Source organism: Sminthopsis crassicaudata, chromosome 1, assembly GCF_048593235.1.
Source record: "Sminthopsis crassicaudata isolate SCR6 chromosome 1, ASM4859323v1, whole genome shotgun sequence".
Classification (NCBI taxonomy): domain Eukaryota; kingdom Metazoa; phylum Chordata; class Mammalia; order Dasyuromorphia; family Dasyuridae; genus Sminthopsis; species Sminthopsis crassicaudata.
The window spans coordinates 596,831,998-596,845,351 of NC_133617.1; the positions used below are offsets into that span (position 1 = coordinate 596,831,998).

At 34.9% G+C, this 13,354-nt stretch overlaps 1 protein-coding gene across 1 annotated transcript; it reads right to left on the reverse strand.

Moving 5' to 3' along the window:
* Positions 1 to 10,857: 10,857 nt before the first annotated feature.
* LOC141550988 (olfactory receptor 10N1-like) lies at positions 10,858 to 11,795 on the reverse strand. The gene is given in 3 exon segments (XM_074282173.1): positions 10,858 to 11,275; positions 11,277 to 11,389; positions 11,391 to 11,795. Coding segments are annotated over 3 exon segments (936 nt in total).
* Between the last annotated feature and the right edge of the window lie 1,559 nt (positions 11,796 to 13,354).

Sequence of the window (13,354 nt, forward strand, 5' to 3'; positions counted from 1 at the left end):
ATTCACCTTTGCAAAACTTTGTGTTCTTCTTCTTCCCTCCCCCATCCCAAGACAGCAAATAATGTGATATAGGTAAAACATGTACAATTCTTCTGAACATATTTCCATATTCTTCATGCTGTGCAAAAAATATCAGATCAAAAGGGACAAAACACAAGAAAGGGGGAAAAACAAGAGAAAAAAACAAGCAAACAAATAAGAACATCAACAAAAAGTGAAAACCCTATTCTTCAATCCACATATAATCTCCTTAGTAATCTTTCTGGATGTGGATGGCACTTTCCACTACAAGTCTATTGAAATGGCCTTGAAACACCTCATTGTTGCAAGAGCCAAGAACAGTATAGTGAATCATCATATAATCTTGTTGTGTACAATGTTCTCTGGATTTTGCTTTCTTCATTCAGCATTAATTCTTACTGACCTTACTGAAACCACCCTGCTCATCATTTCTTATGGAATAATACTATTACATTACATCCGTATACCATAACTTATTCAGATTCCCCATCTGAGGGGCATCCACTCAGTTTCCAGTTCTTTGCTACCACCAAAAGGACTGCTATGAACATTTTTGCACATGTGGATCCTTTTCCCTCTTTTATTATGTCTTTTTGATACAGACCTAATAGCTGCTTATCATTTCTTATAGAATAGTATTCCATTAAATTCATATGTCACAATTTATTCAGCCATCCCCTAATTTATGGACATCCCCTCTATTTCTACTTCTTTATCAACCCAACTATAGCTGCTATAAACATTTTTGTGCATATCTGTCCTTTTCTCTTTTTTAATATCTCTTTAGAATACAGATTTGGTAATGGTATTACTGGATCAAAAAGTATGCACAGTTTTATATGATTTGGACATCATTTCAAATTGCTCTCCACAAGTGTTAAATCACACAACTCCACCAATAATTCATTATTCTTCCAATTTTCTTACATCCTTTCTAATCTTTATCATTGAAAGATATTTCAAATATTATTGTTTGCTATTATTCAAAGACATGCTATTCAATAAGCATATGAAATTATAAAAAAAGGTCCATTGTAAGAAATGATAGAAACAAAAAAGGAATGTTAGAATGAATGACCAGCCTTGAGTCCTTGCTCCTATTTTATGCTAACTTTCTTTTTCATTCCTATGAATGAGAAAGTTATAAATCCTTGATAACTGCTTAGAAATTAAAAATCACAAATATTCAGCAACTTTGATAGTGCCTTTTGAAATACATAGCCAAGACGTAGGGGAGAGTGGGGACATAGTTGAGCAGAATATGCCCCTGCTAAATGGAAAAATCATTTGATAATCTGCAATCATCACATAAATACCAAGATACTTCATTTCAAGTAACAGTCCTAGAAATTTAAGATCAAAAATTTAGTTGAAGGCTTGACCTGCAACTCAAGTCTTCAAAAATTCATAATAAATACTTCTTCTGGATACTTCATTGATACTTCATGGATAATGGTCAAACACTTCATGGATAATGGTCATGGCCGCTGTCATATATATATTACTTAAAATGTTTATAAAAATTTTTCATTACATTAGCTCATTGACCTTCTCAACAAACCTGCTAGGCAGATTCCATACATATTGTATCTATTTACAAATAAGGAAACAGTCTCAAGTAGAACAAGTGACTTGCTTATACTTGCAGAGTTTGTATATCAGAGGCTAGATTAGGACACAGGATGTCTTTGCCCCAAGCCAAAGAACCTATCTAGTCTCTCACTGAGTTTTCCACAATCAACAGAGATTTCCTCTTAGAAAAAAATAAGGTGATTCCTAATTAGAGTATGATACCATCTGTTGAATCTCCACTTTTTGTGTCTGCATAGCTAGGTCAAAATTGCTGAATTCCTGAGGTTCAAAGAACCCAGCCAACAATCCCTAGATGCTGATGATAATTTTTTCCTTTCTTTCTGTTTTGGAGAGTCTTATAGGTAGATGATCTCCAACCTTGGGAATTATTAAATAGTGCCAGCCAACCAACTTATAGTTCCCCATTCTGTTGTCAGCATCAAAAGAGGTGATAGATCAAAATTGTATGAGAATTTAGTTGGCTGGAGATGAGAAATCTTTCATTCTTTTCTCAAGTTTCTCATGAGGGGAAGATGGGAGTTTTCTCCCCCATACCTTCTATTTTAGATCCCATGCAATTAAGCCAGTGTATATTTGGCAACCTCAAATTTTTCTCATTATTAGACCAAATTATACAAATTAAACAACCATGACTACCTTGACTATCTCCTAGACTTCAATAGTCCCAGGACGTGGGTTGTGGAGTGTTCAAAAAGCCTTTATAGTTTGCCTTGATTTCCCTTTAGGATTTTATACATCCCAAATTCAAGAAATCTCTTGAGCTGTGGGAGCAATTAGACCTTGGGTGTGTTGAGGCTTTAGAAAAGGATTAACTACTTGGTGCAGTAGAATCTTGTGGCACACTCACAGACACACACACACACACACACACACACACATTTGTTTATTTGCTTACTTTTTTTTTCATAAAGCAAGTTCCAATCCAAGTCCTGGGGTTGTGTGCAAAGAGCCTTCATAATTTGCCTTGATTTCCCCTTGGGATCTTATCTTAAGATATATCCCCAATTCAGGAAATCTCTGGAGCTGGGGGAACAGTTAGACCTTAGGTGTTTTGATGGTTTAGAAAAGGGACAACTGCCTTGGTGGAGTAGAATCTCATCACACACACACACACACACACACACACACACACACACACACACACACACACACACTTACTTCCATCCTTCCTTTTTCTTTTTTTTTTTAAGATAAAGCAAGTTCCAAAATGTTAAAGGTTCACAAATCCTTCTCTAAATTTGTTGTTTTACCTTCCCTTCCCTCCTAAATTGTAATTTATTGTAAATATAGTGTGAAAAATTCAAAAGACACATCTTCCAATTAGAATAGAAATGAGCTTGAATAAGGAGTGACCTCAGATGCAATTTGGGAATTAAAGATCTGTATTTTCATTGTAAAGCATGAGATATTCTCTCTTAATGAATATACACTTTATTAATAAGACCTTCTCAATAGCATTGCAGATCAATAATGCAATTATCTGAGTAATGCCAAAGGTAGGATTTTTTATTCTAATGGAGCAAAGTTAGAAGTCACTTTTGTCAGAAGTGGCTTTCCATGGCAATTCCAAATATAAAGAATGTATCATTATACCTCCATTAACCAGAATAAAGCTGCTTTACTGTCATAATTTCTGGCTTCTATAACGTAACTCTGAACTTTTCTGGATGCTGAATTCTGATTCCCACCCATGGGAAACCATTAAGGTAGGAGTTCCTATTTCTCTTCAATCCTTAGTCCCATTTTTCCTTCCTTAAAATTATAAGGCCTTTCTATTCCCCTTCTACAAAATGTCACTCAAACCCCTTCAATGAATTAGGAGTCATCAATTGATATACATTTGGAAATGTGGAGAATCACCAGCGTTTGCAATTTGTATGTTTTTAAAATAGGATTTGATTTTAAAATAGGAATTTGATTTGTGGCATTTATTTTTACACGATTTTGAGTTTTAAATTTTCTCCCTCCTACCTTCCTCCCTTCTCTTCTGACGATAATAGGCAATTTGATATACTTTGTGCTTGTGCTAGCATATAAAAAATAGTTCCATATTCGTCACAGTTGTGAAAGAAGATACAGCCTGAAAGAACAAAAAACATCAGAATAAAATGAATATATATATTTCAATCTTCATTCAGAATGCATCAGTTCTTTGTCTGATTATGCATAGCATTTCCCTTCCAAAGTACTTTGTACTTGTCTTGAATCATTGTGTTGCTGAGAAGAGCTTAATCAATCATGGTTGGTCATCAAACAGTGTTGCTGATACTATGTACAATGTTTTTCTGGTTATGCTCATCTAGCTTTGTAGCTTTTTGTACAAATCTTTCCATATTTTTCTGAAATCTGCTTGTTCATCAATTTTTTTTTTTGCATGAAAGTATTTCATTACATCTATATACCAGAACTTTTTCAGCCATTCCTTAATGGTTGAATCTGGCCAATTTCCAATTCCTTGCTGTAAATACATTTGTACATTTACATCCTTTTCTTTCTTTCTTTCTTTCTTTCTTTTTTTGTTTTTAAATTATCTCTTTGGTATACAGACCAAGTAGTGGTATTATTGATTCACAGGATATCCAAAGTTTGATTGCCCTTTGGTCCTACTTTTAAATTGCTGTCCAGAATGGTTGGACCAATTCACAATTCTATCAACAATGCATTAGTGTCTTAATTATCCAATATTTATCCCTTTCCATTTTTATCATTTTAAAAAATCTGATATGTATGAGGCGGTTTCTCAAAGTTGTTTTTATTTGCATTTATTTATTAAAATTTATTTAGAGTTCTTCTTCATATGCCTATGGATAACTTTGATTTCTTCAGCTGAAAATTGCCTTCTCATGTTCTTTGACCATTGACTAATAGGGGAATGACTTATCTTCTTATAAATTTGACTAATTTCTGTCTTTATTTTGTTAGTTTTTTCTCAATAGTATTTTATTTTTCCAAATATACATAAAGATCATTTTCAACATTGATTTATGTAAGATATTGAATTTTAAATTTCTTGTTCTCCTTTCTTTACTTCCCCTCTCATCATGACAGTAAGCAATCTGATTTAGGTTAAACATGTATAATCCTTTTCAACTATTTCCAAATTCACATGTTTTACAAGACAGATCAGACTAAAATGGAAAAAAAAACACACACAAGAAAGAATAAGCAATAATCAAACAAATAAGGTTGAAAATATAAAATGCTTTTTTTTTCTACACTTAGTCTCCATAGTTTCCTCTCTGAATGCGGATGGAATTTTCCATCCCAAGTCTAATATAATTGTCTTGAGTCACCATATAGCTGAGAAGAGCCTTGCCCATCAAAATTGATCATCACATTATCTTGCCATTACTGTTTAGTGTTCTCTTGGTTCTATTCACTTAACTCAGCATCCAGTTCATGTAAGTCTTTCCAGGTTTTTCTGAAATCAGCCTGTCCATCATTTCCAATAGAACAATACTATCATGTTATATTCATATGCCATAACTTATTCAGCTATTGCATAACTGATGACCATCCACTCAATTTCCAATTCCTTGACACTTTAGAAAGAGCTTTTGGGAACATTTTTGTGCATGTGGGTTCTTTCCCCTGTTATGTGATCTCTTTGGGATACAGACCCAATAGTGAGACTACTGAATCAGAGTGTATACACTGTTTTATAAACCTTTGGGCATAGTTCCCCATTGCTCTCCAGGATGGTTGGATCAGTTCCCAACCCTACCAACAATGTATCTGTGTCCTTGTTTTCCTACATTGCCTCCAACATTCATCATTATCTTTTCCTGTCATCTTAGCCAATCTGAAAAGTGAGTAGAAACATCTAGATTCTTAATTTTAATCTATTCATTAACATATTTTTGAAAGTCAAATTAACTTTACCATTAGACTTTTTTATCATTTTTTGAATATTTATTTAATTTTTCATAAGAGAATAAAATCTATCATACTTAGATGTTTTATTGGACCTGTGAAATCATCAGTGTAGATATTCCTTCTGATAATGTAGATCATAGGCCATTCATGAGTACCTATTCTGCATGTTTCTTGTATATGTTCTCAATCTTTTAAAAAGTACTCAGCTGACATGCTAAGAACTTGTTTTGAAATCTTTTGACATTGAATGTATACCAATAAACTGTGCAGTCTGGCCATCAGTTAGCTAGCCCTTTTTGGTTATATCCTTCTTCCAATATTTCAGCTTTGTACCCTCTCTTGTAACAAGTTAAAAAAAAAAAAATATATATATATATATATATATATATATATATATATATACACAACAGCAGTATATTACCAAGTGTAAAACACTAAGATAAGACAAATAGAGTTTTTAAATTTATCTTTTGGTCTTGTTTACTTCACAATCACTTCATTCAAGTTTTTCCATATTTTATTCTATCTTTCAATTTTTCATATTCACCATTTACTATTCAACAATGTTATGCCAAATTCATATGCCATAATTTGTTGAAGCATTTCCAAACTTTGTTTTGAATTATCTATTCCTACAAAATAAAATACCACTACAAATGTTATATATATATATATGTATATGTATACATACATATACATATATATGTATATGTATATATACATATACATATATATATATATATATGTATATGTATATAGTCTGTCTTTGACAACTTGAGTACATATGGCCAATAGTGTGATCTCTTGTAGAAGCTCACAGATAGTGGGGAACACTGGGTGAGGTATAAGACATTTTAGTCCAATGGAACTCTGCTTATGTGATTAGTTTGGTTCCACATCACTTGTAATAGCATCTTGGCCTTCTTGAGAAGTCAGGGCACATGACAAAGTGTATTGTAATTAAAGCAGAGTTATATACTAAAGTAGCAAGGAACATTTGCACACAATAGCAAGTTGTTTATGTGGTTCCACATGCACAGTATATAGTTAGCTCATGCACAGTGAACTATGTGAATGTATTAGAGTATATAAAGCTTAGTGAATTTTTCCCCCCCTGAGGCTGGGATTAAGTGACTTGCCCAGGGTCACACAGCTAGGAAGTGTTAAGTGTCTGAGACCAGATTTGAACTCAGATCCTCCTGAATTCAAGGCTGGTGCTCTATCACTGTGCCACCTAGCTGCCCCCAAGCTTAGTGAATTTTAAATAAACAGATGCTTGTCTTGACTACCTTCAAGGATTCTACTCCTTTACTCTTCATGCATCATCAGGATTCAGGCTGATACTTAAATCCTCCAGTGAGCGGGTCTGGACATCTGACTCTCAATGTGGGACTATATACATTTGGTAGTTCCTTAATATTTCTAATGTAGACATGCTTCCAACATTTGCTCCTCAGGGGCATACCCCAATATATCATTCATGTAGTATAATAACATAACTTTTGGAAATGCTTTTCTTTCTGGAATAAGAGTAGCAACCACATTCATCTGGCACATGGTAGGGTTGATTTTCATTACCTGTGGCAAAACTGTCTATTCAAATTTTTTATAAGGCTCAAAGTTCAACAAAATTATTTCTGGCACTGAAAAGGCATATCTTTTCATATCCTCCCTATCCAGAGGAACAAAGTAGAAACAATCCTTAATGTCTACAACCTAAAGAGGCTAGTCTCTAGGCAGTTGAGTAGGAGATAGAAGCCAAAGCTGAAGAGTTCCCATTGTTCATTTGTTCATTCACTTTCCTCAAATTAGTCTATATACTCCGTTTTTCAGATTTCTTTTTTTTATAGCAAATACAGGGAATTCCAAGGACTTAGAGAATGTTGTAAGTGTCCTTAGTCAAGTTTCTCCTTTAGTATATCTAATAAGGACTGAATTTTTCACTGATTAAGGGCCATTGTTTCACTCACACTATTGTATTAACTTTCCATTGGATGGGGATAGGTATAAGGGCTGTCAGGCCTTTAACAGTGACCTGCCTAAAAAGTCAAAGTGTTCAGTTGTAATCCCAACTGCTGTAAAGTATCACTTCCCCCCAGATTGATGGGGTTTTATTTTTACTACAAAAGGAGTAAAGTCTCCCCTTTTTAATCTTCAAATTTCCATCTCATTCCAACTGTATCTCATATCTTCTCCTTTGCTTTGACTAATGCTTCTTGTAATTGGGATATAGAAGGAGGGCTGCTGGTAGCAATGTTGTCACCTCCCATCCTGCTCTTTCTTCTCCTGTCCATGAAGACAGAGTTGAGGGAGGAGATTCAGAAAGGAGAGGATACGCCAAGGGTACATACCTGGGCATAGGCAGAAGTGAAAGCTGGTTGAGAAATGAAGAAGCTCCATGCTACTCAAACTCCTTATCTCTGTCCCTGCCACACACCATACCCTCCAGGGCTATGGGCACCATCCCTTTATTTATTCTCATGTTTACTTGCTTGACACCACACACTAAAAGCTTGCTTTTTCTTTTATGTGTAATTCCTTAAAGCCAATTTTTCAGTAAATTGTTCTCCCACTACGTTCTGGAGACATGCACTCCACAACATCCAAGAACTCAGTGATCTGCTTTTGAATTACAAACTTTGCTTCTTTATCAACCTAAGTAAGTATTTTTCATACTTCCCTTGAGAGGGAGGCATTTTTATTAGAACTTGCACCATTTCCACTGAAAAATGAAAATGATTAGATTAGTCCTTACCAAATCTTCCTTTTTCTTTTTAAACTTGCCTTTTTCCCAGGTCACAGGGACTCTTTAGCTGAACTTGGTCAGTTGAGCTACTGTGTGACCTGCTTTCTAGAGACTCACATTGGATGCCAATTGTCTGGACCTGCTCACTAGAGGATTTCAGTACCAGCCCAAATCCTGATCATGAATGAAGTGTGAAGAGGTGAAACCCTTGAAGATGGTCAAAACAAGATTTATTCAAAATTCTCTCAGCCTTATATATACTAATATACTTACATAATTATAGCTTACTGCACATGTGCTAACTATACGGGACTACATAAATAACTTGCTATTGTACACAGATGTTTCCTTGCCACTTTAATACAACTCTGGGTTAATTACAACACAAGTTGTCACATCCCTTGACTTCTGAGAAAGGCCAAGATGCACTTAGGTATGATAAAGGGCCAAACTAGATATGTCAGCAGAGTTCCATTGTACTAAAGGGTCTTATACCTTGCCCAGGGTTCCCCAGTATCTGTGACCTTCTACAATCTTTTACTTAAAAGATATGAGTTATATAGACATTATTCTCACATAGTTTCAAATTATTTCTCAGCATGATTATGACAATTTACATTAGTCCAGTTTTTTTGTTTGTTTATAGTTATAGATATCTATAATAACACACTTTACATTGCTGTTCTTCTGTGATTCCTGTTTGCATTCTTGTTTACTAAAAATTAAAAATCTTATTTACTATGATTAACCTTAATTTAACAAAATTCTCAAAAGTCTTCTATATTGTATAACTGTAGATTTAAAAACACCTCTGTTACTGATACGTTGTTGGTGGAATGGTGAATACATCCAGCCATTCTGGAGAGCAATTTGGAACTATGCTCAAAAAGTTATCAAACTGTGCATACCCTTTGATCCAGCAGTGTTACTACTGGGCTTATATCCCAAAGAGATGTTAAAGAAGGGAAAGGGACCTGTATGTACAAGAATATTTATGGCAGCCCTCTTTGTAGTGGCCAGAAACTGGAAACTGAGTGAATGCCCATCAATTGGAGAATGGCTGAATAAATTATGGTATATGAATATTATGGAATATTATTGTTCTGTAAGAAATGACCAGCAGGATGATTTCAGAAAGGCCTGGAGAAACTTACATGAACTGATGCTGAGTGAAATGAGCAGGACAAGGAGATCATTATATACAGTAACAACAAGATTATACGATGATTAATTCTGATGGACGTACCCCTCTCCAGCAATGAGATGAAGCAAATCAGTTCCAACAGATCAGTAATGAATTGAACCAGCTTTTAAACCCAGTGAAAGCACTCTGAAAGATGACTATGAATCACTACATAGAATTCCCAGTCCCTCTACTTTTATCTGCCTGCATTTTTGATTTCCTTCACAGACTAATTGTACACTATTTCAAAGTCCAATTCTTTTTTATACAGCAAAATAACTGTTTGGACATGTATACATATATTGTATTTAACTTATACTTTAACATATTTAACATGTATTGATCAACCTGCCATCCAGGGGAAGGGGTGGGGAGAATGAGGGGAAAAGTTGGAACAAAAGGTTTTGCAGTTGTCAATGCTGAAAAATTACCCATGCATATATCTTGTAAATAAAAAGCTATAATAATAAAATAAATAAATAAACCAACACCTCTGTTAGAAAATAAAAGCACACTAACTTTAAGGATGAAACAGAGGGTATAGGTAGAAGTCAGTTTTCAATGATTTGAAAAGTTAATAAAAGACAAAATGTAGACCACTATTTATTAGAATTTAGCTATCAAGGGAGGAGAATTCAGGATGAAAAATAAGTAAGATAAAAAATTATTTTTTAAAGTTTGGTGGAGGATATATTTTTGAGTTTGGGGTGAAATCAGGGATTGATCCAGCAGATAAAAATTGAAGATTAACCAAAAGGATAATTTGTCAAAGAAACAAGAGGATTGGATGAGATCAAAGATAGAAATACAAAGCCTTGGTAAGGAGAAGGGCCAACTTTTCAACAGACTAGGGCAAAGGAAGAATGAATGGGATATGCTGTCAAAGGGATTTGGTGATTTAAAACAGTGGGTAAAGGGACTTCATCAGTAACTCTCTACATCAAGTAAATCATAGGTCTAAACCAGTGGTCCTCAAACTTTTTAACTAGGGGGCCAGTTCACTGTCCCTCAGACTAGAGAGCCGGACTATAGTAAAAACAAAAACATACTCTGTCTCCTCCCCTCAGCCCATTTGCCATAACCCAGCAGGCCTCATAAATGTCCTCAGTGAGCTGTAGTTTGAGAATCCCTGGTCTAAAATTCCCTTGCTTCCACCAAGAAACATTATTCAAAACTACTATCAAGAGAAAGACAGGTATATTCAAAAATGAGTTTCTTAAGATAATTATTTCAAACAAAGTGAGTCCCAGTGAAAAAATCTTTTAAGAGTAAAAGAACTCACTTAGTTATGTTTTTCTGTTCACTGGACAGAAAATATGGAAAGTGGACATAGAAAGAAGGCAAAACCATGGTTACCATGCAGTGAAGGAGAGGAATCTCCTTACTTATGTAAATATTAAAATGGAAACAGGAAACTGAGCAGAGAAATTGAGGTCTTCTAATTTAGGTCTTTAAAGTTAGAGCCACACAAAACTCTTTTCAAGGCCCTTTTTACTTCCTTGTTTCTCAGACAATAAATTAAAGAGTTCAGCATAGGTGAAACAATATTATCCAAAATTTGAACTATGGCACCAAGCAAAGGGTTAGGTGTAGACTGAAAGTAGATAATGATAATTGGTCCAAAGGCACACAAGACTGCAGTGAGGTGAGCACTGCAGGTAGAGAAAGCTTTGCTCCTGACTTCAGCTGAACGGATTCTCAAAATGGCTATTCCAATGAGGGTATAGGAGACAATAATAGTGGAAAATAATGCTACAGTCCAAAGACCAACATTAGTGAAATCCACCCTCTGCACCAGTGAGCTGTCAGCACAGGCCAAAGGTAAAATAACAGAAATGTCACAGAAGTAATATTTCATTGGGACCACAGTAAGGCAACTGGAATGTGAGTGATGTCAATACAGTGGCATGGATGCAGCTAAACAATGAGGTACAAGTGGCAAAGACCACACAAAGTCTGGGGTTCATAACTGTTCATGACTGTGTAGTGCAAGGGATGACAGATGGCAACAAAACGGTCATATGACATCACAGAGTAGAGAACGCCTTCAGCACATCCTATAAAATGGTAGAAGAGTTGGGTGGCACATCCCCTGTAAGAGATGGCTCTGCTCCTTCCAGAGAGAAAGATCAGCATTTCAGGGCAACTCACTGAGGGAAAAAATATGTCAAATATAGATAAAAGTCCCAAGAAGAAATACATGGGTGTATGAAGGTGAGAGGAGGAGATGATGGCCAAGAGGATGAAGAAGTTCCCCAGAAGGGTAAAGATGTAGATGAATAAGAAAATGACAAAGAGCATAGTCTCCAGTCCTTCTGTATGAGGGATTCCCAGGAGGATGAACTCAGTCACCTCTGTGTAATTCTTGATCTTCATGAGAGAGTCAGCCCTGGGGGAAGAAAAAAGAAAGCAGAGAGTGCCTAGAGATATCAACCATAAAATATGAGTTTGTTTGGCATGATAGAAATTCATTTTTGGTCCCCATTTTATGTTCTTTCTCGAAACCTTTACAACCCAATTGGAAGATTGAAGCAGACTAGAAGAAAGTCTACCCTTTTGCAAAACATTTGAGACTATTACTTTAAACTTTTAATTACCATGACTTTAATGAAATGAAGCTCTGAGGTACATAATATTAAGGCATTAAAAACAAATGACTAGAATTGAATGATTGCTATTCCTTCCCACCTGCTAGATTTTTTTAATTTTTAAAAATTTTTATTGTTTCAACATTCACTTTTATAAGATTTTGATTTCTGTTTTTCCTTCCCTTTATCCTTCCTTTCTCCTTTCCTTTCCCCAAGAGAGTAAGAAATCTGATATAAATTATACATGTTCAAACATAATAGGCACATTTCACATTAGTCATATTGTAAAAGAATAGAACAAAAGGAAAGACAAAGCAACAAAAATCGAGAATAGAACATTTGATTTTCATTCAGACTATATAGTTCTTTCTCTTTACTGTGGATAGCATTTTCCATCATGGAGTGTTTTGAAATTTTCTTTGATCATTGTATGGCTGAGAAGAGCAAAGTTTATTAAAGTTGATCATCCACACAATGTTGCTGTTACTCTGTACAGTGTTCTCCTGATTTTGGCTACTTTTTTCTGCATCAATTCATGTAAGCATTTCTCACTTTTTCCCCCTGAAATCTGGGGATTCATCAATTTTAAAAATCGTTTTTCATAATATTTTATTTTTCCAAAAGCATACAAAGATAGTTTTCAACATTCACCTTTGTAAAAGCTTTTGTTCCTCCTCTTTTCTCCCCCTATCCCAAGACAACAAGCAATCTGATATAGGCAAAACATGTACAATTCTTCTAAACATATTTTCATATTCTTGATGTTATGCAAAAAAAATAGACTAAATGGGACAAAACTCATGAAAGGAAAACAGAAACAAGCAAACAAGAACAACAACAAAAGTGAAAATATTATGCTTTGATCCAAATATAATCTCCATAGTAATCTCGCTGGATATGGATGACACTTTCCATCACAGTATTGTAATTGCCTTGAATCACCTCATTGTTGCAAAGAGCCAACTCTATAACAGTTAATCATCACATAATCTTCTTGTTGTGTACAATGTTCTCTTGGCTTTGCTCTTGAAGAGAGTCATCAATTCATATAAGTCTATTTAGGCTTTCCTGAATTCAGCCTGCTTATCAATTTTTTACATAATAATAATATTCCATTACATCCATATTTTATTTAGCCATTCCCCAACTGAGAGGCATCCACTAAGTTTCCAGTTCTTTGCTACTACAAAATGGTTGTTATGGACATTTTTACACATGTAGGTCCTTTGCCCTCTTTCATGATCTTGTTGGGATACAGACCCAATAGCCACTCATCATTTCTTATAAAATAGTATTCTATTACATTAATATATCACAATTTGTTCAGCCCTTCCTTAATTGATGGGC